Source organism: Phyllopteryx taeniolatus, chromosome 3 (assembly GCF_024500385.1).
Source record: "Phyllopteryx taeniolatus isolate TA_2022b chromosome 3, UOR_Ptae_1.2, whole genome shotgun sequence".
In the NCBI taxonomy this organism is placed as follows: Eukaryota; Metazoa; Chordata; class Actinopteri; order Syngnathiformes; family Syngnathidae; genus Phyllopteryx; species Phyllopteryx taeniolatus.
In genome coordinates this window covers 32,171,428-32,199,346 of record NC_084504.1, presented here as the reverse complement: position 1 = coordinate 32,199,346, position 27,919 = coordinate 32,171,428, and the positions used below count along the sequence as shown (strand labels likewise).

Sequence of the window (27,919 nt, the reverse complement as noted above, 5' to 3'; positions counted from 1 at the left end):
AATCCATATTTACATACACGGTGTAAACAATGAATAACGACGGAGTCTTATTGATAATTTTTTGGAGCATGTTAAGTAAATTGAAGTTGAAGAGAGTGAAACATTTGCGCGAATGTGGCCGAGTCGGGACACGCATGCGCGAGTCCCGGACGTGCGCGCGCCTCGGCCAGCAGCTCGCCTGCACGTCGTCGGTCCCCGGTCACTCCCTGTCGGCGTCGGCGGCGGCCGCGGCCATGCGCGAGGAAGCGGCAGCGCCAGCACTTCTTCATCCGTGCTCCCTTCGGGCCTGACGGAGCGACCGGACGGCGTCTTCGGTCTTCGGTCTTCGGTCTTCGGTCTTGTCGCGCGCAGGTACAATGTTGGCTGCGTTATGACTCGCGGCGGGAGGTTAGCAGCTTCATCGCGTGCAGCAAAACTGTCGAAGCGTTAGTGTGTCGGTTGCTATGGCATCGCCACTCCAGGCAACGCCGCTCACCATGTAGGCTTGCTTTTTTTTTTTTTTTTTGCCACGTCATACGTGAAAATACTTCAATATGTCTTCGCTCACGGCTTAAGTCGTCGCCATTCATTTGCTATTCACGCGCTCGTAGCAGTTTTCTCTCGCCACCTGTTTCTATTAGGGCACTGAATGAATTTCACTTTGAAATGTGAACTCCAACACTTTTCTTTCGTTCGACTACTTTAGAGCTTTTCCAAGCTTTTTTTTTTTTTTTTTTTGGTGTCTGCGGTTTCATTTCCGCTCCATCGTCACCGTTGATTTGTGCGCTCTTGTGTGTTCATGTTCACAGTGAAAGAAACCCAAGAGGTCGGGAAAGGACCGGAGAGCACCGGAGAAGGACCGGAGAGGACCGGGATGGTCGTTCCCAGCGCGTCTTCCCTCAGCCGGACCTCGCTGGCCACGGACGCGCGCAGATGTTTGCAGTGAAGGTGCTTGCACACATCACAATTTGGCCGGCGTGCGGCTGCCGTCATCTCAACATGCGGCCTCTGCTGCAGAGAAATGTCATCAGCAGCATGATCATTATTAGAAGAGGAGCAAATCACCGCATCACGTCGTCGTGAGTTACAGGATGAGGAGGAGAGAGCCTCGACTCCTCAAGTCTGTCTTAAAAAGCTTGATAGACAACTCTGCGCGTTGAGAGATTTTGAGAGCGAGAAGCGTCCCTCATATGGCACAATGACGCAGGAACTTCTATTTTTCCTTGCACATCTCTCTCTAGCGCAGAGTGCACGAGTGCTTGTTGACTTTTTTTGTTTTTTTTGCTTATACACCCTCTTATGTCTCGTGTCAAGAGAGTGTGTGTGTGTGTGTGGGGTGGGGGGTCTCATATGGAGCAGTAGCGAACTGGTGGGACGACGTGACGGCGGACGTGTGCTCGCCTCAGCCGCCGAGCGGCGACTCGCTTCCCGGGGCGAAGGCAGCGACGCATCCCGCAGGCGCTCTGAAATATGTCGACCACCTGACGAGCCTCAGTTCGATTCGAGCGAGAGCCGCGCTCACGATTCGGCACCGTGACCGACTCGTGTGTCCCCTTGGTTTGTCGTTGCCGGTGGCCTGAACCGGTTTGCCTTTGTGTGTTTTTCTGGCAGAGGTCATAAGAGGTGGACTCGAAGGTGTGGAGGAGAGCTGGAAGTCATGGGTAAATCCAACAGCAAGCTCAAGCCAGAGGTGGTGGAGGAATTGACGAGAAAAACCTACTGTGAGTATCCTTTGGTGGCTTTTTGCTTGTCTTCAACGAGTACATCTTTTTGGAACTTTTAAAGTTTGCACAGAAGTTCAAAAAGCAAAATGTGCATTGTCATGCTTCTTTCCGTGGCGTCATTTCCAGCAAATAGCCCCCCTCCCGCTGCTTCCATTCTAATTGAATGCAATAACGGAACGGCACTAACTGGATTCAAGCTGGGGAAATAAAGAACTCGAAACTTGGACAGATTGTAATTGTGAAAGGTCATGCTCTAAATTACACGCATCTTTTAATCATGCTGTAGCTTTCATTGAGCTGTCGGTTTTTAAAAAAAATGATTAGCAGTTTTTACTTGCAAGCAGTGCACCTTCTTCACTCCATGTGAGTAATTGGATTTGCACAAAGATAAATATTGTTAGAGTGCTTTACTGTGACACTGCAGAGAGAAATGGAAGAGCTCATCCACAGCTTAGGCACACTGTCGCATTTGCTCTCGAGGATTCTTTTATTCCTCCTTCGGAATATAAGACCAACATTACTATTCTCCCCAGTTTTGCGCTCAGCTCCGTTTGAGAATTACCAACATTTTGTGTGCGTTAGTGTTAGAGCACAAGGTGATCGTTATTGTTCTGATTCTTATGACTGTTGTCGTTTGAGCAGTGCGGTGTGCAGGTGTGAGTGGGAGCTGCCTAATGGCAGGAAATTGCTGTGGAGGAAGACGCGGCTTCGCGCTGGGCCCGCCTGCTTGCTGCCGTCGTTTCTCTCCTCCTCTCGCTCGCCCATCCGCTAATTGCCCTCTTCGAGCAGCGACGGGCAATTGCAGCGCAATTAGGATCTTATCTGGTTAGCTTCGCTGAGAGTGGCACCGAGCTGTCCTCCTCCAGATCGTCGCTTCTCCCGTCTCCTGTGAGACGCCCGTCCTTCTTACTTGGATTCGTCCTGCTGCCTTATTGTCGGTTTCCCACGTCAACGCTTTCCTTTGGTTTTTGACAGATCGGGGACTGAGGAAATTTCTCTCTCTATGTGTCTCTATGCTTCCGTGGTGAAAAGAAAGAGGGCGTTTTTTTTTTTTTTTCCATTTAAAAAAATAAAAATAAAAATAGCTTGTGTTGACAGCCAACTAACCAAGGCCTGGCCAGCAGTGAGAGCTGTCAAGTGTGTGATTTCAAGGCAGAGACATTTTTCTAAACTAAACATGAAGCCATTGTACAGTCACTGAAAAGCTTACAAGAGTACAAGAGCGCTTAAAGACATCCCCGATTAGGTCAGAACTAGCGTTGAGTCTGGCATCACATGGAAACACCGGCGGTCGTAGTCAAACATCTCCAGGGTGTAGCCTTGGCCCATCGAATAGCGTGACGATTCTTCTGTGTTGTCAGAGCCATGAAGAGGTTTCGCAGTGACAGAGTGCAAGCGGGAGGGTTTTTAGCAGACCCTTCAGGGCCAACCGGCCCACTAGGCCCCGGCGCTTTCTTGCATGGACGGATTGCGTTATCGCACATTGGCTCTGACCGAGTTATATAACGTTTGAAATGAAAATGTTAGCCATGTTGAACTCCCTCCATGTCTGACTACATCGGTGGAGCTGTAAGGGCAGTTTATCTCGGCTGACAGTCTGAGATTGACTGTGACACTCGATGCCAGAGGCCACATGGAGCCTTTCTAGGTGAGCAGTACACATGAACGCTAGCAGACTCGGCCTCCTGCGTAGCATGAGCAGCGATCGCAGACAGGACAATTTTATGCTTCGGGTGACACGCCTCGGCTGCAAAATATGTGCCGGGAAGAAACCTTGAAATTGTGCCCACATTTTGGGGACGTTTTGTCACTTTCTAACTACCCTTTGAACGAGAGCTACTTTAACGACTACTTATCGAACAGTTAACTAACTCGCGGGACGTTGAGGGGCGCTGGCTTTGACTTCAAGCAAACCGAGGGTCTTGAAGACGCCACCCATCCTCAGCAGCATGAATTTAAAGTCTCAACTAGTTGACCTAATTCTATTGATTTCCATTTATAACTTCCAAGGTGTAAATTTGCTTTGAAGACGTGGACAGTCAGTGCCAAGCTGGGAGGGTTTTTGTCGATCGGGTATTAGTCGAAAACGGTGCCTGTGCGGCCATGATAAGATGTCAAACCTTTTCAAGCGTCCTGTTTTTTGTTAATGCTGTGGCGGACCCTTCTATGCTCGGCCTTATTTGTCCTCTTGTCGAGTCCTGAGGGTTCACTTGCACTAGTTCTCTTCTGGCCTGGATAAATTGTTCTTTCATCAAACCCTCTGATACGCGATCGAGTGTTCTATTGATTATCCACTCAGTGGAACCTGGATGTTTGCTGTTTTCACTTAAGTGCATGATGGCACACTTTGAATTTCCAAAACAATGATCATTAATGATGCTATGAATGTTGTCCCAAAGCTAACGCCGCTCTATTTCTTTTGCAGTTACAGAAAAAGAGGTGCAACAGTGGTAAGTGTGGACTTTCATTCTTAATTATAGGACGCCAGGCAATCAAACTGCATGTTAATACTTTTGCCAAAAGCCCAAAGGGTTTACTTATGTATTGTTTTGTTTCGGTATACCGTTCTGAAAATAGAAGGACTTTTTCAGCCTTCCTGAGACCGAATAGCTTTCAGGTGTGGTATCGCTAACGTGTCCGCTAGCAATTTGCTCAACTTGGACAAGGGATGCCTGATAAGGGAAGAATGGCGGGGGCACAAGGAAATTTGACTTTCAAGAGTTTAATCACGGCAGAACTTGAGACTTCACACGGCTGCTGGGAACTATTCCTTCCATCTGTACCCCCATCTTTTCAGAGCACGATGATGTAACATTTACAGTACTTGCGTGGATCAAAGTGACACATATTTATGCGGAAGAAGCACCCCAGACCAGAAGAAGTCACAGGACACTGGTGAGAGTGATTATGACTGTGGAGGTGTGAATTTCCCAATGTAATTGTGAAGGCGCTATCTGACAGCCCGGGGCGCCGGAGGAGCGATCCATTCACCTTCATGACAAAGATGATTCAAGCTTGAGTGCGGTCTTCTCATTTGTTTGCTGAACGCTGCCGCTGGGATATTGTTGGGCAGCCTGAACAATAAACAACAAAGAATAGCGCATCTGATCAAATGGCTCATTGTAATAAAGCAATCATTGTCCAATGTTCACACTTGAATTCTCCTGCTTTGGTTTTGCATATCACAAGCTAATCATCATGCTTGAAAAGAGCGCTGCCTCTGCGAGATGGTCACTTTTCCCGAGTCCCATGAGGGATGGCGCGCTGGACGGGCCAAAGCCTGGAAGGTAGCTCGTCTCTGGCCTGTTTCTTCGGTGCGCTGGGGCAGAATTCCAGCCCCGGGCCCCTCCACCTCAGGCTATGCGTCATGAAGCAAGCTAGCCCACCGTCACTTCGTTTGCTTGAGTTGCCACTTGGAGATTAGCAGCAATCAACACTGCTGAGGGCGAGGGACGACAGAGAATCTTACCAGGGGAAATGCCAGATGGCTTGTAATTGGAGCACATGCGCAGACACAAGAATTAGCAGGGTTCGCAGAGAATCGCTTCCCCTTCGGAATTATCCACAAAAGAAACAGAATTAGAGTTCACTAGCCTCACCTGAAATGAACACCGACATGTCGTTGGGCGCTGCACAATCTCTAAGCAAGCTCCCCTAAGGCCTGAGGGTCTCAGGGTCCTTATGCCCAGTAGTACTTCTGCGTTGCGTTGTCCCTGCAAGTGCAGCACGACTCCAAGCATAGGCTGTGCATCTGTCACCATGCCAGATTTCGGATACACGCTCATGTTCTCGACAAGTGAAGCCGATTCCGATTCAGGCTGTGAAGAGCGGCTGACGCGAGTGTGCTGGCAATGTGTGTCCGCTCCGCTGTAATTCCTCATTGCTAGCTTGGTAAAAGGGAAACAAATTGTAAATGCTAGACCGCAACTGAGGAATAAGTCAAATATTTTATGCGCTGCATTTTAAAGCCAGTTTATTGAGGACATTATTTCAGCATTTGTTTACAAAATTTGATTCAAATGTTATATTTAGTAAGACATAGCAATATTGATTTAGCATCAGTAATCAGGTATCAGCATGTAGATAAAAAATAATATTGTATCAAGAATTTTCCATCTCCAATTATTTTGCAATAAAGCATGTCAAACGCATTTTTGCGGTTTTTGACCAGCGCCCAAGTATGACATTTTAGCAGTCATCAGCGGAAATAGGCGGCGTGTGAAAAATATCGGCAAAATCCTGCAACCGCTTCGCCAATATCTGCTAAAGGGGCGCGCCTACCACGCCACAGAAGTTAATGACGTTCCACGGCCAGATTTCTTCGAGGCACTTATTAGAAATGGGCATCGTGCTCGTAACTTTGTCGGTCAAAACGCGTTACGAGCAAGCGGCCACTCAATTTCAAAACTGTGAACAAACAACGACCACTTGACGACGGCTATTTGGAATTGATGCAATCATCTCCCAAAATAATCACAGAAGGATCAATCGATTGCTTCAGAAGGAGTAGGAGACAATATTGACTTCCGTTTTTAAGTGTCGGTCATATTTTCGTTCGAGCGACTTGGACAAAAAGGCCTCCTGTCAAACGTTTTGTGGATTGTGGATTGTGGATTGTTACTGGTCCTTGTAACATGAGATGGGCGCTGGCAAAGACGGCTGGTGTCAAAATGACACACAGGTCTCCATGGCTGTATTATCGTTTACTAACGCTGACTTCTGTGGAGACATTGTGTTCAGAACTATGTGTTAACCTTTTGAAATCATAGTATTGTTCAGTCAAGGCTTGGTATTTGGAATACATGTTGAAACTCTGGAATGCCACGGTGTGTGGAACTGGAAATGCGTTTGACTGGCAGAAAGCCCAGTCAAAGTTACGTACAAGCTGTTCTTCGTAAACAATTTGGTGTGTACTTCCAACTGACAAAGCCAGATGCCTCCGGCTGCCAGTAAGTGTCCATGGTCATGTACCATATTCAAGTAAAAAATAAAAATGGCAATAGTTCAACCGGAATTCAAATACAAACATAACCGACCTTAATGTTCCCGATGATCTGAAATGTTGACTTTACATTGTTTATCATGTACAAACAATGAGATAAACATCGTTGGTCAAATGATTGAATTGGAAGTTAAAAATGGCAAGTGATGGAACATGCCAACGTTCAAGTTTCAACTTGATGGCCTAATCATACCAAGTAAGGAAACTGATCTTGAAAAATTCACTAGTCCTGCTAACTTCTGATATCCACTGAATTCATTCACTTATACCTGTTAGTATTCAGGTCCTTCATTTTCCATGTTGTATTGTTAGTCAATGTTACACACATCTACATTTGCCCTAAGTACATTTTTTTTTTTTTTACTCGATACGCGATGCAAGTTGGACATTAATTGGTTTGTGAACCTACTCTAACCCGAGTATTTGTGGGAAGAATTGCCAAAGTTTTCATACAATAAAAAGCTTTCCATGTTCACATCTAGCGTCAGCGTTACAAGCGACCACTGGTCAAATCATGCTCATATTAGGTAAACTATCCTTTTTAAACTTTTTATCCCATGAACCCCTAAATGTAACTGCTATACTTCAAAGAAATTTGACTAGCATATTGTCAACAAAATGATTGAAGTTCTTCAATTTTTCTTACATGTCACAAATTGTGTACCACCTCATTCCATTCTAAATCGACAATTTATTCCGCACACACCTGATTACTTGACGAATTGATTAAATGCCAAACCCTTTTTCCCCACCATCCATCATTTTATTCCAATCCTATGAGACAATACAGACACTTTTTCAAACTTTCTTCCATAACATAGCAAATTGGGCTGACTAGTGCACCAGTGCAACATGTACGAAATATAAAATGCGGCTTTCTCAGCTTGTGCGCACCAGCGTGTTCTCTCAATGAATGCATTATTGTGTCTCCTAGATATAATATAATAATCACTGGGTATTAAAGCGGACTGAGGACTGCAGGTAAATTGCTTTGGCCTTGAAATATGATACGGCTTATACATGCTGCACCGCGAATCCCACTTTGGTTGTATTCATGTTAATAGTGAGCCGTGCTTTCATCCCCCCCACTTTCCTCTCGATAATTCAAATGCGAGATGGTTCTCGCTTCTTTTTCTGAACTTGGAGCAGCAACGCATCAAAGCACGGACTCCGTGGAGCTTGCTTTGCCATCGCCAGATTAGATTAAACGTAGTTAGAAAACGAGTGGCCGCTCGCCCTGTCGCATCTCCATCGCTCTGCCCCGGTCGTCATGGCAACGCGAATTGTCCTCTGCATTGGCTCCGCAGTACAGTGTGCGTGGGCTGAGCTGGGGCTCCCTTGCATGTGACAGAACTGCCCCCCTCACAAAAAAAATAAATAAATAAATGATTGGATTGAACTAGATGTTAAGTGTGCGGGAATTCTTTTTCCTTTGTGTATTTTGAGTATCGAATGCCGGAGACCCTTCTAATGGGAATTATTTAAAATTGTGATGTCTCTCTTAGGAGTCACTGTCAGTGTCGTGGTTCCCTCTCATTACTTCGGTGCAGGCAGTGTTTTGAGTTCAATTAACACTCAGGAACAGCAAGAAGGTGAAAGGTCGTCTGTCTCTAAATGTGCATTTGCCCTGTGATTGGCTGACGGGATAGGCTCCAACTCCCTGCAACCTGGAACAGGATAAGTAGTATAGAAAATGGATGTCTCAAAAAAAAAAAAAAAAAAAAAAGTACAGAATTCCATGGAAACATACATTAATTGCAATTGAAAAAAACTATTTGGTCATGAATGTGTCCAATTGACAGTACGGAAAAGAATGAATTTGAAAAGCTCACTCAATTCAGTGTACTGACTGTTTGTAGCCAGAAGAGACCGAGACACGAGTCAGTCTCTCACAGCAGCTTTCTGCACTTTGATTTGATTTGAACAGCCTTTGACCTTTACAGCACAGGAAAGGAGAAGTGTTAAAGTCTCCAGAACCCAAAGAGTGCTGGTTGCTCTTTGCTGCACAGCGCAATACGTCTAAATTTCACATCCCATATCGTCCAGGTTCCGTACGTTGTTCAAGCAACTCACTTGAGTGAAAAAGAACGCAACCATTTTAACTGCTCGCCACGCTTGTTTCTTCCGCTTACGTGCCTTAGCCTGTATCAGGGAACACGGTTTAACAAATTGGGAAAATGTTCAAATAAACATACGACTGAAGTGTCATTGGTTGCACAATCAAGTAGTTGGTGACCACTGCTGGTACAGGCGAACACGCTTTTGCTTGAAGTTCTTCGCGTTCAGTGGGGCTGCCTTGGTTCTTGATCGAGCCGTACAAGGAAGCTGCCCAAGTCTGTGTGACTGCACTTGAAATTGCTGATGAATTGCGTCAATATTTGCGTCTAATGTACATTAAGTAGCTCTCGAGATATGTCATTTTCAAGGGTTAAGGAGAAACGCTCAGACTTATCGGTCAGCCGTGCATATTATCAAACGAGGACGAGAGACTAATTCGATGACAGCACACCACCCCGGGCTCGCTATTAGATAACAACAATTGTCTTACCTGTGAATGAGACAAATAGCTGAGCACTTCACCTTTTTCATCAGACGCATCCCAGCTACATGTCCAGTGCCGACATGAGATGTTCATCATGATTACGCTACCCTCTCTTCTTCTTTGTACAGTTTGTGTCTATTGATTCAGTATTGTTTGCATCTGTCTGTTTTCCCGACAGGTACAAAGGCTTCATTAAAGATTGTCCCAGTGGACAGCTTGATTCTGTTGGATTTCAGAAGATATACAAGCAGTTCTTTCCCTTTGGAGATCCCACAAAGTTCGCCTCTTTTGTCTTCAATGTGTTTGATGAAAATAAGGTTTGTCATTTACTATCGCAGCAATGTAGGGCAAACCCTTGTCCATTTGTTGTCTAGTGATTCAGTATTATGTCGAAAAGGTTCTTCTTGGACACAGGTGTCAAACTGGTGGCCCGGGGGCCAGATCCGGCCCGCGAAAGCGAATCATGTGTGTCGACTTCATGTTTCTTGTGAAAATACCAAAATTGGTGTCGTTACTTGTATAATGTTGAGATATTGCAAGCCCTTTATGTTACCAATCACCATTTTTTATTGGCTTCTGATTTTAAAACTAGTTATCCATCACTTTGTTGTGTATATGTCATTATATAAGACAATATTTTATATGGGTTGACAGTCATAACGGCCCCCCGAGGGAAGCCATAACTATAATGTGGCCCGCGACAAAAATGAGTTTGACACCCATGTTCTACAAGGACAGTTGCTTGCAACAGACACGTTAGGTACTGGAGTCTGGGGAGCTTTTTCCATTGTCGGATACAAATCATTTGAATGGCTTTCTGATTGATTTTTGCCATTTCATATCATTCAGAAGATTCAGTTTCCTGAAAATGAATGCTCATTAGGTGCTTATTAGAGTCACAGGTCAAAGGTAGACGTTTGCGACACGTTCATGCCAAATCAGATTTTCTTTTTGCTGTAGTTGACTATCTTCTTAAGCGTAGGGACAAAGTGTACGTACTTTATTAATGTTACATACTATTCATTTCATTACAGTCTGTAGAGACCTTTAGAATGTCATTTAGGAGACAAATTGTCTTTCAATTTCAACATCTGCCTATATGTAAGTAAGCCCTGCAGCGTGATTGGCTTTGTTTAAGATGCTTTGTGTCTTGAAGATGAGACAGCCCCCCTTTGGCTGATGTTCATCTTTTACCTTCATTGACGTCAAACACCCGTTTGTTGAAGAATGCACTGATCTTTGCAGTGTTTTTAATGACTTACCGTATGTAATGAGAAGACTTTACACCGATTTTATCGGCCTGATCGGTATCGGCCGATAATTAGCATTTTATGCTGATCGGCTTTAATGTCATAATTCGCCGATCCGATCAGTGACGTCATTGATTCGCCATCGTGCACAGTATATTTGAATCCAAAAGCTAGTTTATTTTTAGCCTTGTCGCGTGTCTTTTGACGTAGTACTGTAAGTATCTGACGGCCAATTAAGTTATATAAAAAGAAGAAAATTAAAAAGCATGTCGGCGGTGTGGGACAGACAACACGTCTGAGACAGACAACACGTAATGCCCGGGTCAGACTACAAGACTACAAGACAAATTTGCTCTAAAATCTTGTATTCCGATACCACCGCATCCCGTTTTTTACGATCACTGGGCTTTATCTTGTCAACTTAAATGCGATCGGTTATTGGCCCCAAAAATCCTGATCGTGTAAAGCCTAGTAATGAGCATGTCTGTTGAGTCTACAGCCATCGAGAATGTCTTGACAGGCCACGTAGAGCACACAGCTAAGCGAAGGTAACGTGAAGCCGCTTTCAATGAGATGGTCGCTGTTGCACGGCGCACGCTACTACTGAGTGATAACTTGAGCGATGAGCTGCCGTGAATCCACGGCACATTTGACCTTCCTGTCCAACCCAGTCCACAGTACAAAACAGCACACATTATGAGCTGGAGATCATGATGAAGTGCCTACCATATTCTTGAAAACCCTATAAGGATTACTCTTCAGTACCCAGTGTTTGCTTAGTGTAACTTTTCAGACTGGGAGCCATTGGCATCCATCTAACTAACGACCGGAGGTGACGTATTTCTGCCCCCGGAGAGATCGAAGTGCAGGGAAAAAATAGCAACAAACCGGAAGCGAACGTCTGGCCCTGTTTTAAGCGGAATGCAGTAAGGACGTCTCTGAGGAAGTGTAAATGTGAAGTTTCCTCGCTTGTGCCATTTTCTAGGATGGACGCATCGAGTTCTCAGAGTTCATCCAAGCGTTGTCTGTGACTTCTCGGGGAACTCTGGATGAGAAACTGAGATGTAAGATGTACCCTCTATCGCTACTGCTGACAATTACATGACAGGATTTAGAATTGGGTTTTACTGTTTTGTGCAAGACACTCCCGCATGACCTGATGTGATGACCTTTTTTTTTTTTTTTTTTTTAAATTAGCAAAACAGAAAAAATACTTTATCCAACGTATTTTTAGTTGCCTGCCTAAGTTTTTTTTTAAACTAGCAGCTTTATTATTCCTTGCTGAAGACCAATGGTGCATAATATATTTTAAAAATTGTTTTCTTGTTATATTTATTGAGGTCATAGTAACTCTGGAATGATGACATTTGCTCACCAGCCCATATTACTGACTGAGCCTCTAGGCTGTAGTAAACCACCTACTTTAATACTTGAATTCTCTTTTCAGGGGCTTTCAAGCTATATGACTTGGATAACGATGGCTTCATCACCCGCGATGAGATGTTGAACATAGTAGATGCCATTTATAAGATGGTGGTAAGTTGACCAAAAAGTACATACAGTGGCACCTTAAAGGTCAAACGCTAGTGGTCGGACTTGTACCCTAAAAACCCAATCGCTATCCGTGTCGACAGTAACGAGTGAATCACTATCAAATTGTTACTCCTTGTACTTTTCCAAAATAAAAGTCCAAGAAATGAAATCCAATTTGATTATTTGAAAAGTATTTATTGAACCGCTAAGAGAGTACGCTGGCACGTTTTGACTGACGCATTTTAGCTGTTGCGTCTCCGTACAGAGTGTTTTTTTCTTTGTAGTTTGAAATGGCTTACTTTAACCAGGATCCCTTGCTGTACCTTGGCCCCAGGTAGAATCCCGCTTCTGTTTTGCGCTCGTCGGTGCCATAAATCGTCACGGACTGGACCACGCTGCTGCTTAGCCTGCTGGCTACCTAGCCGCTCTAACTTCACGCCACGCTGTGTTGGATCAACTTTCTCCCATTAAATCTGGCGCGGTCGCCTTCTCCAGCGATGGCTTGTATTGTTATTGTATATGTTAGAATAATAAAACTCCTCATTTTTAATAAAAAAAAATAAGAATGAAAGAAATATTCTAGAAAAAGCAGAATATGAATGAATACTTGCTAGCTGAACTGATCTCGAGTGGGTACGCCGACATCTCATCTTGACGTCAGATTTTTTATTTTTTTCTTAAACAATCTTTTGGGCTGTTTGAAAGTTGAGGTTCCACTGTACTCGAGCCTGCTTGTTTTTGCAACGGTAAGTGTAATGAGTTGGTATTTCAGGGAAACACCGTGGATCTGCCGGAAGAAGAAAACACCCCAGAAAAGCGAGTGGACCGCATTTTTGCAATGATGGACAAGGTTAGTGTTTCTGTTGCTCAACAGACTTGATGTGCACTGTGTTTAAGAGCAGTGCACACATCCCGTTTGCCAGTGAAAAAAGTGTAGCTGCTCCCTCCAGGGAATTGAGATGGACACTGTTCAATTTAGAAATGCCAGCGGTCTCTATCACAGTGTCATTCATACTGTCAACATTATCCAGTCTCTTTCCGCCCTGGCCCTCAGTGCCAGTGGCCATTCTCTGAGCTCAGGGAATCTACTCGTCTTCAGTGAATGATGAGCTGAGCCCTGGATGGGCGTGTCCAAGCTGCACTTGGCGATTCGTGTCAGTAAACTGGCTAAAATCCAAGCCCGCTGAGCCTACATCAGACCAAAAGCACTGAAATGCAGCAATGTGGTCCGCTCTGGGGGCCTCGTTCGCCCCCTGCTGGTAACGGTGCGGTAATGGCGTCTCTGTCTGATGTTCCTCTTCCAGAACGCAGACGGGAAACTGACTCTGCAGGAGTTTCAGGAGGGCTCCAAGGCCGACCCTTCTATTGTTCAAGCGCTGTCTCTCTATGATGGTCTAGTCTAAGAATGTAAGGTGAGCGGCGTATTCGTGTGCAAGCCACGTGCACGCCTAGCCAAGGGGAAGTTGCGACAAGCCAATATTTTGCCATCCTTGTGTCATCTCAGCAAATAAAAAAGGAAGAAAAATCAGCGAATGGCCTAAATCCGGAGCGAAGCAGCTGCTTTCGGCTCACAGTTTGTTCTTATGAATTATTCAAGCGACCCACTTGTTTGCTGGCAATCAAATGGTGTTTGAATGCCTCCTCCGCCGCCTCGTAATCCACCGGCCTCTGCGCTCCTCTGCCAATTGTTGCTGACATGGTGCTCGGCGTTTTGTCAGCTGCGAAGCCAGCTTGTGAATGCATATTTCCAACACACCATTCAAGTGATTATCGTGCATGGTGTGAGCAAAGACATGTTTTCTCCTAACCCCGCGAGACGGATCCGGTTTAGCATTGGAATCGGACAAATCCTGCCCCGTAAACGAGCGCATTGCGGCCTCCCAGCGATGAATCTCGAGTGAGTGGACTGACATTCGGCAGACGCGAGTTTGTGTCTCCACCGAGGATTGTGGACACATCTTCTGACGCCACTTCTACATGGTTCTGCCGCTACTGTGTGTGCTGTCTGTGCGCACACTTTCCCCGCCAAAAGTCCCAGGAGACGAATCCCTTTGGAGGCTTTTCCAGACTTTTTCCACAAGGAGAAGCAGAGAGCTGACTCCAGAGTTGAACATGGAAAAGTGTGTTACAAGTTGAACACTAATGGAAAGTTACAAAGCAGTGTCTTGTAATATGTAAATAGGGTATTATGCTAATTGACCGTAGTTCCTGCTTTGCTGCCTTCAAGAGTTGTTCACCTCTTCAAAAATAAATGAAGTTTTACTTTTCATCAAAGTGGTTGAAATGTTTTGCACTGCATTTTTTTTTTTTTTCCTTTTCGTCCACATTATATTTGCCCAGCTGTGTTTAGCCAGAGCATGTGATCGTGCCTTCTAGCAATCCTTAATCATTTCTCTTGCAGCGGTCACACGTCTTAGCACTGTCACTGATGTTATGCCTTATGCAAATGATAGTTTACTGAATGACAAATGCCATTTACCTGTCATTGATCAGTATGAGAGCACATAATAAATGCATTTAAATGGCTGCGTGTCCTTAAGTCTGTGTGATTTTAAATTCCGCTTAGGTTGCAATTGTTAGCAACGGAGACGTAATGTTTAGGACACTGTCGACGTATAGTATTTGTTGGGACTGAATGAATGAATAATGATGTGCATTTGTGTGTGTGTGTTTTTTTCCCGGCCTCTTTGCTACTCCCGACGTTAGAACGCACGCACACTTTTGATGCAAATACCTGTGCAGGCATGTATTCTTGGAGGAGTCCAACAAAGTAGCCACAAACGCTGTCGGAGCTGTGAAAACACAATGGGGATTTTTACAATGGGGAAAGGAGTCGTTCATGGTGGAACTGCCACATTTGGTTACTTGTTGTCATTAAACAGACGCTGAGCTGATGAGAAATGAAGTCTACTACATTTATTCTCAGAATCAATGAAATGTACGTAGATTTGATTTATGAGCAGGTGAACCTTCTAATCTGATGGATTTCGTTTGTTATCTAGTGAGGAGGCTCACCTGCTCATAAATGAAATTGACATACATTTCATTGATTGTGCATTAGAATCAATGAAATGTGCATGGAGTTAACTGTTATCACGTTAGTTTCCTGTGGCATGTTAATTCCATTCATGAATTCCTTGACTCCAGTCCCATGTGGATCATATAGACAATTGGATGAGTCCAAGTGAAGAAAGGATGCGTGTCAGTCAACACGAGGGTGAGACGATGTTCGAGGGTCGAGTTACGCGCACTCCCGCGTGCAAGTCGGGTTGTGTGTGCGCAGAACGTTTGCATACCGATCTCCGCCCCCCCCCCCCCCGGTTTGGAGCGTCAGACCACCAGAGCTCCGAGGCAGCCGCTCCACACTTTGCTGCAAACTTGACTTGACTTTACCCATTTTATAGCGCCACTTCCCCCGCCCCCCCCCCAACCCCCCGATTGAAAATCGAGTCCCACTCCTGCTCCTTGATACGTATTTTGAAAGGTCGAATCAAGTTCGCCTCATGGCCGCAGACGCGCGCATTAGAATCCACGAGATGAAGGGTTTCTTGATAACGTGGCTGGTCCTGGTGCTGTGCAGCGGCGTGCGCAGGCTGCGGGCATCCCCCGCTTTGGAGGAGGCTGACAGCGCCTCGACCCTGGCCTTTGTGTTCGACGTGACCGGCTCCATGTACGACGACCTCAAGCAGGTGATCGACGGCGCCTCGCGGATCCTGCACAAGACCCTCAACCGGAGGACCAGACCCATCAGAAACTTTGTTCTGGTCCCATTCCATGATCCAGGTACAGTTTGCGCCACCCGAAACGCTCTGATGGAGAAAATGCACCTTTTTGGGGAATGAATTGTGACTATTTGACTGCATTAATAAACTTTCAGCACGTCTACGTACTGTAAGTGGTGATGCATTTTTTTTTTAAAATACATGAGACAACAGCATAAAAGGTAAATCGATATACGACCAATACAAATACAAACGCTTAAATAGCTGTGTAGGCTATTTTATGTTATGTTTAACTAAAAGAGGTAACCAAATATTTGAGACACCTTTCAGATGATGGAGTGTATTTTAAAAGTACTGCAACCACATCAAAAGTTGTTCTGACGGCCATTAGAATAATATGCTATTATTAGCATTTCATTAAAAAAAAAAAAGTCCAGATTATTTTTTTTTTTGAAAGCAGCTCTTGAATTAAATCTCATTCGATCCCCAAAATGAATAATGCGGTCTTACTCAAAATGGTTACTTTGACACATCCTTTTTTGTTTGAGGGGCAAACTGGTAACAGACCTTTGAAGTTGTCAAAGTGAACCAAAAGCGGGACAGGTAAGGCTGCTGGCACCTTCCCTGTAGGCGGCCCATATGGGAAAAGCTCATGGAGCTGGAGAATAAGAGTGCTCGAATGGGGGAGGGTGTTTCGGGCCCTGATGAGAAGCACATGCTGTCTGCCTGTGTGTAATTACCTCAATCACCCTCCACAGCCCGCCCCCTCGCCACCATCCTAGCCTCCGGGAAAAACAATGCAGCCAGCCTGGGGGCGGTGGTGCCGGGAGGAGGGACTGTCCCCCTGGTTTGCCGTAACATCAAACAGTTGGTCTAATTTTGTTTAACGTGGCCCGCCACCGAGGACCTTGGAAAGGTTCTGGATTGCTGTCAGGCCTCTGACGGGTGCTCACGTGGAGCCGGTGAGACCGGGGAGGCGATGCCATGTCAAGTTCCGCGTCATTCCCCACTCGGAGACGGGCCTCGCAGTCTTGATTTACAAAGGTTTGTGCGTGCAAAAATGAGCGCAAACTTGATTGTTCACGCAAACAGATGATCTACTAACCGGGCGCACCTAGGATCAAGCGACCCAATTCAACCGCAATTAGTATTCTCAGGCATACACTAGAAACACTCATGCAATTAAGAGCTGTCCACCGAAAATACATGATGACTGAGACGCACTAAATGAATTAGTCAGATTAGTTAGGGGCCTATCCTCCATTATTTTATTTCCATTTTACCAAGACATGATGGAAAAATGTGTTTGTTGAAGGTCCCATTGTGTTCCATCATGACTGTCCCCCCAATGCATAAAACAAGGTCTGTAAAGGCATGCATGGTTGACTTTGAAGCAGTGGTGGGTTGGAAGGCGCTTTATTTACTTCGTTACAATGACTCAAGTCACATTTTGGATAAATTGCTGAAGCATACTTTTTACTTTTACTGGAGTATTTATGTTAAGAAGAAACGGTACTTTTACTCCGTGACGATGACTTACATGCCGTTCGCTACTTTCATTTATCAATAATTGCATGCACGATCTATTTTGAGACTTTTTCGTTCAACTTCGCCATCGGGCACGGTTGCTCCAATCCGCCGTGATTACCGCAGTGATGTTTGACTCAAGTTCACCAATCAAACGACACAAGAAAGTCACATGTTCTGTTGGGCTTTGCGGGCCAATCAAAGTGAGTCGTGACAGCCGCGCGCGACTCGTGTTTACATTACAGACGACGAAAAACAACAGCTTTAACATGCAGCGTAGTTTTGTCACTGCCCAAACTTGGAAATTTCAGCCCACTTCTAACTTGAAAAAACACCTTGCGCTAAGTTGCAGATATTTTGGCTGTTGTTTTGGCTGTGCATATGGCAACATTAGCACTATTTTATGGTCACAAGTAACTGTAAAACATGCATCTTGTTCTCTCTCTCTCTCTCTCTCTCTCTCACACACGCGCACACACACGTTTCTGTAAGCCCCTATGCATGTGTTGTTGTTGTTGTTGTTGTTGTTTTTTCCCACTTCAAAATGCAAATGGTGGCAGGTGTGTGTGGACTCCCACTAAACATGAGTGTGAATGTGATCTGTTACTTCTGAACACAGCCACGTGCCAGTTATAAGAGGGAGTGCATCTTTGTGCAACCAGATTTATTTGTATTTATCTTATTGAAACTTTATTTATAAACCAGTTAAAACAGAACGTCTCTTTTGCAACGGTGACCTGGCCAAGAAGGCAGCAAGTTAAACCAAGTCAATCACGTTCAAGTTTATTTCAGTCGTTTATTTTTACCTCCCCCTCTAAAAAAGATACACAAATAAATCAGTTGAATCGGAGAAATTCTAGGTCAGGTTAATGGTGGAAAGTTTTTTTTAAAAATGATTTATCTTTGGCAATATTTTTTACAACTCAAACACCTGGCATTTTGAAGAGGGGTGTGTATACTTTTTCTATCCACAGCAGCCTTGTTCGTGCCTAGTGAGCCGACAATATTGTGCTGTTGAAGCAGTGTAAATAATATAGTATAAGACCATTTCTTGGAGCTGAATTTGTTATTTTCCAATGGTTTTATTTTGTAAAGATTTGATGATGTTATGCCTGTGAATATTGTTATTGATCCGGGTCATTTCATTGTATCGATGGCAACTGGACCGTTGTGTTTGTCTTAGAAGACGTTTCGCCCTTTCATCCGAGCAGGCTTCATCCGTTCATGCAACAAGGATTGCATTTCTTATGTTCTAGATGAAGTCATATTGTTCATCAATATCTGAATTTGCACGTTCATATTTTATTGAAGTTCTGTTTATTTTATTTGAGATTCATTCTCTGATTTAAAAAAAAATAATTGCAAAGTTACTCACTGAGTACTTTCTTACTCTTACTCAAGTAATTATTTTGGAGGGCTATTTTTTACTTGAGTCATATTATTTTCGAATTAACAGTACTCTTACTTGCGTACGATATTTGTCTACTTTACCCACGTCTGGTTTCAAGGAACACCATGAAACACCTTTGTGATGGATGACAACAGAAATGCTTGTCTTCCCTAAAGAGTCATATATTTTGTACTCAACATGTTTCTGAAATGTTGTTCCAGAGTGCGTCTCTGTTGGAAATTATTTGGTCTATCTTTTCATCCTTGTAGATATCGGTCCCGTGTCCATCACCACCGACCCTAAAAAGTTCCAGCAGGATCTTCAAGAGCTGTTTGTTCAGGTGGGAACAGAACACGTGCAGCGATCATTGCGCCATTAATACACCACAATATTATCTCAGGCTTTATGTGAGTGTACTGTATGTGGACTGTGTCGGGATAGGGTCAATATAACGCAGTGAAAACAATAGTCTGATCCCTGAAGATTTGAAGCCAGGTAAAGCAGGAATGTCAATTTCAAGGGAGAATCTTCTGTAATCTGTACTTTGGACGGAAACTCAGATCTGCTATGTTAGCCACCTTTAGCTACTGTTGAAGGAGAATTCTTATACAACGATTCATCTTTTTATATTTGCATCGACGATGTCCTGATTTGTTGTTGTATAGAACAGTCTGTCCAGTGGTATTGGATGAAGCACATTAATCTTCTTTTCCCTTCGGCTTGTCCCGTTAGGGGTTGCCACAGCGTTTTTAATCCTTTTCCATGTAAAGATGAAGCACATTAATGTGGAATTAATTTACGCAGGGTGGGGGTGACTGTCCAGAGATGAGCGTTGGAGCCATTAAGAAAGCCTTAGAGGTTTCTCTTCCTGGATCCTTCATCTATGTCTTCACTGACGCTAGAGCCAAAGACTACCGTCTGAAAAGGGACGTTCTCCAGCTGGTGCAACTCCGTCAGTCTCAGGTAAACATCAACAACCTTACATGATTAGGAAATGACAAATTATGTATCTCAAGGTTTCGTTCACGCCAGATATGAGTCATTGTATTATAAACTTGGCACAAAATATGCATAAAAATCGTGACATTTTGGGAATTTTTGAATTACGGCAGCTTTTTAGCGCTTGTCAGAATAAAGTACAGTAAGTAGTATGTTATTCTTTGATTCGTTGTGATTCCAATCTGAAAATTCTGTTTCGGCATTCGTTTTTTTCGGCGGACTCGAATGCCAATTGGAGTCACCACAAAAATTATGTTCACGACATAGGCCGAGGAAATTTGGCATCACTGACTCGTTGTAACATTTGAGGATACACCGCTTGATATGCAAATATAAGCACACATGCTAACGTTAGCTTACCCTACTAGTGTTCCTTAGCTCTGGGCCTGGCGACTTTATTTCCACAGCAGGCCATTGTTTTACCGTTTTCAGTCTCTCCTTGATTGCAGTTCGGTTCCTTACCATAGCCTTAAGCAGAATAATACAGAAGACCTTTGTTCTCCTCACAAGTTGTTGTTTGTTAGTCTCATCTGGAAAACTGTGAAACACTCATACCACAAAGCGTAATTGGCCTCTGTACTCATGCAACCGCACGGGTTATATTTTGGAGCATTAAAAAAAGGAAATAAATAATCCTTTAAATACCTTACAACGTTAAATCCTTTGAATGCCTCCTCCTCTCCAATTGTCTCACTCTTTGACTAGCCATTATGCATATACAGTGGGCACGAAAAGTATTCAGACCCCCTTAAGTTTTTCACTCTTTGTTATATTGCAGCCATTTGCTAAAATCATCCATCCATCTATTTTCTGAGCCGCTTATCCTCACTAGGGTCACGGCGGTACTGGAGCCTATCCCAGCTATCTTCGGGCAGGAGGTTGCCAGCCAATCACAGGGCACATACCAACAAACAACCATTCGCACTCACATTCACACCTACGGGCAATTTAGAGTCTTCAATCAACCTACCACGCATGTTTTTTTTGGGGGGTGTGGGAGGAAACCGGAGTGCCCGGAGAAAACCCACGCAGGCACAGGGAGAACATGCAAACTCCACACATGCGGGGCCGGGGATTGAACCCCGGTCCTCAGAACTGTGAGGCAGACGCTCTAACCAGTCATCCATCGTGCCGCTTTCTAAAATCATTTAAGTTCATTTTTTTCCTCATTAATGTACACACAGCACCCCATATTGACAGAAATAAACGGAATTGTTGACATCTTTGCAGATTTATTAAAAAAGAAAAACTGAAATATCAGAGAGCCCTAAGTATTCAGACCCTTTGCTGTTGCACTCATATATTTAACTCGGGTGCTGTCCATTTCTTCTAATCATCCTGAAGTTGTAAGTCATGACAAAAGGCATCAGTGTCACGTAGGAGGTGCATGTAAAAAAAAAAAAAAAAAAAAAGGTACATGTCTTCAAAAGTAACTCTATTATCGCTTCTATCTTGTTGCCAGGTAGTTTTTGTGCTGACTGGGGACTGTGGTGACCGGTCTCAGCCTGGCTACAAGGCCTACGAGGAGATTGCAGCCACATCCTCAGGGCAGATCTTTCACCTGGACAAGCAGCAGGTCAATGAGGTGAGAGCGTGACAAAGAAGCCTTCGATTTCAGTCCTTCTACATATCGAAGGGACGTCTGATTGGACAGTCAACGTCAATGTGTCTTGCCAGGGGTTCTCACCTTAGGGGTGTTTAGCCCCTCATCAGATCCTCAAGCATACGGTACATTGCAATTAGTAAATGAAAGCAGTCCTTAATAATGGAATCATTTTTGTCAAATGAGCCTGAAACCCCAAAACATATTTTCAGAACATGAAGCGCAACAATCGCAACTGTACTGTGCGGGACACAATTGCACAACTGCAGTATGTGACATTGCACCGGTAGCGGGACGAGTCGCAGCGGTGTGTGTATTAACTACGAATAAACTGGCTAGTTCAGAAAACGATTGTAAAATGTTTTGTGCTCAAAATAAAATTGGAGTGCACTTTGTCTGCTTCTTATTAGAAGAAGACATCATTAGAAAATGCATTATAATTACTGCTATCAGTAATAGTTTATTTTTAGGGTTACTAACATAGATTAGATTTAAAGGCACTCGCGCACCCCTAAAATATTTCTAAATTTGGCCATGGCTCTTGTTGTTACATAACTAAATTCATTTATATTAGCTCTTCCCGTTCTGTGACGGCGCGAACGCGAGCGTCTCGACATGTCCCCTGTGATTGACTGGCGACCGCTCCGGGGTGTCACCTGCCTTTCGTCTGAAGTCAGCTGGGCATCGGCTCCGGCACCCCTCGGCCATGAACAAGACAAGTGGTTGAGAAAATGGATGGATGGAGAGATCTTTGACCTCGGATACCAAAAACCATCTTGTCTCAGAGTTTGCCCTGACACTAAAACCATTATAGTTGAAAGAACATGGAGCGAAAATTGTGTCCATTTTGACCTTTGACCATCTTCGTCAGATATATGTTTGAACCTTCAACCTCAAAGACAGTCCTTTTCAGAATGTTGTCTTTCATTTGGTTTAGCTATCAAATAAAATGTCCTCATAGAAAATAGGAGGAATCATTTCACGCCCAGCGACCCTAACCAGGATAAGCGCTGTTGAAAGTGGATGGATGGATGATTGTCATATAGGAGCAAAAAGACGTTAAAGCTTCAGGTACCGTCTCACCCAGTTTGTGTTTGGGTTCCTGACTTGGCTGTGGACTGTACCATACTATAGTTTTAGTTTAAATCATGAGTTGATTGGCCACAGAATTTTTCAAGTTGCATGAGGTCCACTTTTGATACAGGACAGTCGTTCTGGAAACTGGCCTGCAGACGGCGAGAAAACGAGAAAACATTATACTTAGATGCTGATAGAGTAAGACCAAATCCATTGTGTGGCAGGGATTATAATTTCAATCGCAAGAAAATCCCTCCTGATCCAACCTAATAAAAAGATTGCAAGGGATGATGTTTCACATGCTGGCAGTATCAGACGATTGCCAAAGACAGCCGTGCTCGCTTCCCAGGCGGACGTAAAAGAAGTCCGTCTTCCCTCGACAGGAGACGCCGGTATCCTGCCTTTCAGCACAGCACAGGGCTGGACCGTGCGGAACCCGAGCCTACAGTGTGGTTTTCGACTGAACCCGTGAACTCAAACGTGTGTGTTAGGGTGGGTGCGGAATATGTCGGTGAGGTCGAGGGGAGTTTTTGTTTTCCGTCAAGTTATGCATGCATGCAAGCAAACATACAGGCCTGTGTGGCACAACTTCATTCTCACTCAGTAGCCCTGTCAGAAGAGGAGTGCCTGTATGTCAGTTTGATTTGCATTGATTTCGTATATATTTATAGTTGTAGTGGTACACTCGCCTGACTTTTGTACAGGCAGCGTGGGTTCAGTTCCCACTCAGTTACGGTGTGAATGTGAGTGCGGACGCTTGTCCGTGTCTATGCGTGCCCTGCGACTGACCGGCGACCAGTTCAGGGTGTAGTCCGCCTTTCGCCCGAAGTCATCTGGGATAGCCTCCAGCGTCCCGCGACCCTAACCAGGATAAGCGCTGTTGAAAATGGATGGATGGATATATTTGTACCCGGGTTCAATCCCCGTCCCCGCCTGTGTGGAGTTTGCATGTTCTCCCCGTGCCTGCGTGGGTTTTCTCCGGGCACTCCGGTTTCCTCCCACATCCCAAAAACATGCATGAATTGGAGACTCTAAATTGCCCGTAGGCATGACTGTGAGTGCGAATGGTTGTTTGTTCCTATGTGCCCTGCGATTGGCTGGCAACCAGTTCAGGGTGTACCCCGCCTCCTGCCCGATGACAGCTGGGATAGGCTCCAGCACGCCCGCGACCCTAGTGAGGAGAAGCGGCTCAGAAAATGGATGGATGGATGGATGGATGGATATATTTGTAGTGTAGGGAATAGGAGACTAAATTCGCATCTCAACCCCAGGTGGCTTTTGCTGGAACTAGCATCTTGACGTGTTTTAATTCGATAGAAACGCGCACACTTGATATTTCGAAACTTGCTTGATCACAGGTCTCGGGTAGCATGGTTTTGGCAAATCAATGCAAATTGTAACTAATTGCTTCTAACTAGAGTTATGTTGTCAGGTCCTGAAAATACCCTTTCCAGCATTTTGTGTCCAAATCAAATATTCTTCACAGGGTCTTTGTCTGTGGTATTCGTGGAGTGAGAGTGAAGAGCAAACAAGCTTATATTACTCTCTAATCCCAGGATATGATCTGTCATGGTTTTTCTCCATCCAACAGCTGCCCGATGGGGCTCGTCCTGGTTCTGCACACAGCAGCTCATTGTCAGCTTTGCATTTTGCATTCTTTACGGTCCCGGAATTTGACTGGTCATCAATAATATCTTGCAGTGCTACATAACTCATTAAGATACTGTCCAGCTCGGATCATAATGTGGGATACTTCAAAATGATGCAATCATTAATCATTGGTAGCCTTGAGCATTGGTCAGAAATGAAGATGGTTGTTTTATGCAGATTACAGATTATCAAAGTATGATGGAGCCAGCGTTTTTTTTTTGTGTGTGTTCTACGCATGCACTCAACTTGTGTGTTTAAGATGTCGTTCATAAAATCGGCCTCGTTGTTTTCTCGTTAGGTTGATGCAGAGGGATTCAAGCATCTGTAATGGTTACTTGCAATAAAATTAAACCAAGGTTACATTTATCCATTAAGTCATCTTTGTGAGTGTGCAAAACAAAGGCCGCCTCACTGGAAAAACAGGTGGACTCACATAAAAGGTCTCGGCAGGTGTTTTGCAGCTCAATGAGTAGTCTCGGAGTCCATCTGGGACTGATTGGCTCTAATGATCTTGATTTGAAGTGGGACAGCTTCTTGCAAATGCTGGTGAGAGCAGTCGGTAGACCTTTGCAAATACAAAACGGACCCTTGCCCGAACAATGTAGTCAAGCTGTCGTAGTTGAACACCTGCATCATCAATTGTACTACTGGCAGCTCAGAATTTCAGTCAATGTGGAATACGATGGAGTCTCAACCTCTGCTCAGTTAATTTAGTCCATCCGTCATGCTTCTATGAATAGCAAAGGGAGTCTTTGCGAGAGCCCTGTAACCTTGTTCAACTGAGAAATCTCGGATGATGTTTCACAGGACTTTTGACGCTCTGCATTCCCAAAAGCTGAAACGGGGCCTAGCTACGCAGCTCAGCATGCTTCAGATGAGCAGTGTTGCGTGGACAGCAGTACTTCCCCCACTTGTTTTTATCTGTGATGTGAGGGCAGACTAATGCATACTCTTCTGTGCTCTTTCGTGGAGGCAATAGACACCTTTGTGGGCCAGATGTAGGTCACCTCTTAGCAGTTTCCTGCTCTGCAGGTGATGACTGCACATATGGCAGACATTACAGCTGTTTCCAGTTGTAAAACGTCAAAGAGGAACCAGCTGCTGTCAGCACTCGGTAGACCTCATAGACAAAATTGCATAGGTCTGATGATTATGTTATCAAAGGTTTCCTTGTTTTGGAGTTTCCATAAATGTCTAAAAATGTGTTGCATTTGGCTCCTTCATCCAAGGGCCCACTGCAGGCTTTGTTTTCCTTACAGATGCAGCATAACCACAACGCCTCGCTATACAAGGTCAAAACAAATGCTACACAGCAGTTGCTGGTTAAGCATTTGGAAGGTGGAGGACAGTGGGTCCATTGTGGCCACCACAATGAGACTGGGAAATGTCAGTGGGTTTTTTACTGCTTCTGTTTTCATTTTTCAGACAACAAAAGAAAAACTGTAGTCAAACACCTGTCCAAACTGTAATTCTATATACTGTAGTCCGATTTTTTTTTTTTCCCTGGAAAGCCACAGACGGAGGTTTACAGGCTGCCGTGATGACTGCTTTTCCAATTCAATGTAATCGAGCCATCACACATTGTTTTAGGACCTTTTTGAATACTTTTGCAGCAAGTGAGAAATAATGTTTGACTGAAACATGGGAATTGCCTGTCTATAACTGATTCTGAAATAGAGTTGTTTTTTAAAACATACACTGCTACTTTCTTCGCTGACATGCGAATGCTGTGATTCATAAAAGCTGAAATGCAGTAGACACTGTCTTGGGAATACAGCCTTGAAAGTGCAGAAACTTCAGGGTTATCAGTTTGACAGTTAAAAAAAAAACATCTGAGGAATACATTTGTGATGATGAAGAAGAAAAGTCCAAAGACAGAGAGCAGACCGCTGCTTGGGCAAGGTCACGATCACGCCCTTCCTGCCTTGATCCTGTTGAGAGGGGAACCTTGACGGAAGAGGTTTGACAGATCCCAGCTTCATCTCATTCACCAGCATGAAATTTCATGTTCTTCCCGTGCTTTTCTTTGCTTGCTAGGTATTAAAGTGGGTCGAGGAGACTGTTCAGGCCATGAAGGTCCATCTACTGTCCTCAAACCATGACAGCGCCCAGGAGAACCAGTGGGAAGTACCCTTTGACCCCAGCCTCCGAGAGGTCACGGTGTCCCTCAGTGGACCTGCTCCGCAAATTGAGCTCACAGATCCCCTTGGTATACAACATAACAGCTCCACTAGTGTCTCACCACACATTAAAGCTAGAATCGCTTTCTCGACTCTGCCTTTTAGGCCGTGTTGTAGGTGTTGATCAGGGACTTACAGAGCTTCTGAACATTCCAAACTCAGCTCGTGTTGTGAACCTGAAGTTTCCCAGGCCTGGTGCATGGAAACTGAACGTACGTGTCTAGGAATCTTTTATTAGTTTTGTACTTATGACAACAGGTTCATGGTTTTGCATTCATCCTAAAGGTGAGCTGCGGTGGTCGCCATACGCTGAGGGTCACAGGAGTCAGCAATCTCGACTTTCGGGCAGGCTTTTCAAGTGTACCTGTTAAAGAGTTCAACCAAACCAGGGAGAGGCCGATAAAAGGTGCTGCTAATGTTTCTGTTAGCGATTCGTTTGTCGAAAAAACGAGGTGGTGAAATGACTATATGATGGATTTTGTACATTTCAGGACTTCCAGCACATGTTTTGCTAAAATGCACAGGCCTGAAACCCCCAGGTCGGCTGAGTCACGTAGAGCTAATGTCTGGCTCGGGACGTTCCCTACGTACCATCCAGGTGCCTCTGCCCTCTGACCTTGGCCAACATGGGCTTTGGAGTGTCCCAGAGTTGTACACCCCTTCCCAGAGTTTCTTCATCAAGGCAACGGGCAGAGACGAGGATGGCTATCGCTTCCAGCGACTGTCGAGTGTCTCGTACACCAACATCGTTCCAGGTACGACTCTACCTGCCTCCAGACATGTTTCTTAATTTGGCTACACTGCAAAGGTTGTCGCACCTCATCAATCTCTCATGTGGCCTTTAACCTTTGTTTCCTCCCTTGTGTAGCTCCCCCAGCTGTGAACATGCCTGATGTGGTGAAGGGTTTCTACATGCAGCCTGCTATGATTCGCTGTTCGGTGGAGAGCGACATACCTTACAGGCTAAGATTCGCCAGAAGTGGAAGTACACTGGGGGAGGAGAAATTCTTCCAGTAACTTTTCTTTTATAACTTTTGATAATTGATTACATTCTTAATTCAGAACATGCTGCAGTTCTAATGAGATAATTATCACATATTTCTGGCACTGAGCACGCCTGGAACTGGTTAGCATTATTGGCTCATATGTCACAGAGAGCAAGATCGTAGAGTGTAAACAATACTCACTTGTCTTGATCAATTAATAATATGTCTAATCTATCCCAATGCTCAGCTTTGAATTACCGCAGACTTGTGGGGGAAATCCAAGTGTGCGCTTTCGAAACTAACTAAATGTGACGTGAAAGAAGATCTTGTTGCTACTGTCATGCTTAGTCACTGAACCAAGCTCGCTCGTTTTTGTATCAGGAAGTCTGCCACCGCATACTGGGATATTGACCATGCTTTAGCCGAGGATGAGGGCTTTTATGAGTGCATAGCACAGAGCGGTGCAGGACAAGGACATGCGTTAACCCAGCTGACTGTCAGAGGTACTGCACAACACTTACAGTACATGAAAGCTGATTCCACAGAAAGGGTAGATTTCAGCTTGTTTCACCACAATTTGTAACATTCAATCCTGATTTGGTCAACTTTTCGACCTACAATTGCATTCTGTGGCTTGTACTTCACTGTACTGCGTGGTGGAAACAAACAATGCTCCACACAATTCCTCATTGTTGTGCAAGGCGTGGACAAGTCAAGTTTTTACTTTTGTTTTTTTTTTCTATTGCATTTTTTGA

At 44.5% G+C, this 27,919-nt stretch overlaps 2 protein-coding genes across 6 annotated transcripts in view; both read left to right on the top strand.

The window, feature by feature from the left end:
- The first annotated feature begins 115 nt into the window (after window positions 1-115).
- Window positions 116-14,556, top strand: LOC133475626 (neuronal calcium sensor 1). The gene is made up of 9 exons (XM_061768739.1): window positions 116-351; window positions 789-927; window positions 1,591-1,700; window positions 4,129-4,153; window positions 9,426-9,564; window positions 11,483-11,561; window positions 11,945-12,033; window positions 12,803-12,880; window positions 13,335-14,556. Exons 3-9 carry the CDS (start codon window positions 1,637-1,639, stop codon window positions 13,431-13,433), a joined length of 573 nt encoding a protein of 190 aa, XP_061624723.1. The 5' UTR covers window positions 116-351; window positions 789-927; window positions 1,591-1,636; the 3' UTR covers window positions 13,434-14,556.
- Window positions 14,557-15,461: 905 nt separating this feature from the next.
- Window positions 15,462-27,919, top strand: part of hmcn2 (hemicentin 2) — a 50,541-nt gene continuing 38,083 nt past the window's right edge. For 3 of the 5 annotated variants that reach the window (XM_061768734.1, XM_061768733.1, XM_061768738.1), the window contains exons 1-10: window positions 15,462-15,813; window positions 18,939-19,009; window positions 19,474-19,632; window positions 21,131-21,253; window positions 26,036-26,207; window positions 26,284-26,390; window positions 26,464-26,584; window positions 26,670-26,933; window positions 27,047-27,191; window positions 27,546-27,667. In XM_061768734.1, coding sequence (XP_061624718.1) covers window positions 15,534-15,813; window positions 18,939-19,009; window positions 19,474-19,632; window positions 21,131-21,253; window positions 26,036-26,207; window positions 26,284-26,390; window positions 26,464-26,584; window positions 26,670-26,933; window positions 27,047-27,191; window positions 27,546-27,667 — 1,564 coding nt within the window. In that variant the 5' untranslated portion in view covers window positions 15,462-15,533. Of the gene's footprint in view, window positions 15,814-16,604; window positions 16,797-18,938; window positions 19,010-19,473; window positions 19,633-21,130; window positions 21,254-21,301; window positions 21,397-26,035; window positions 26,208-26,283; window positions 26,391-26,463; window positions 26,585-26,669; window positions 26,934-27,046; window positions 27,192-27,545; window positions 27,668-27,919 lie in introns of those variants that run through there. The other 2 variants (XM_061768735.1, XM_061768736.1) reach the window with 2 other exon arrangements.

Bases quoted from the DNA above. Each gene is read 5' to 3' on its own strand.
- LOC133475626 (XM_061768739.1), top strand. From the start codon at position 1,637: ATGGGTAAATCCAACAGCAAGCTCAAGCCAGAGGTGGTGGAGGAATTG. The intron at 4,154-9,425 runs GTAAGTGTGGAC...TTTTCCCGACAG, and splicing joins GAAAAAGAGGTGCAACAGTG to GTACAAAGGCTTCATTAAAG. The intron at 11,562-11,944 runs GTAAGATGTACC...TTCTCTTTTCAG, and splicing joins TCTGGATGAGAAACTGAGAT to GGGCTTTCAAGCTATATGAC.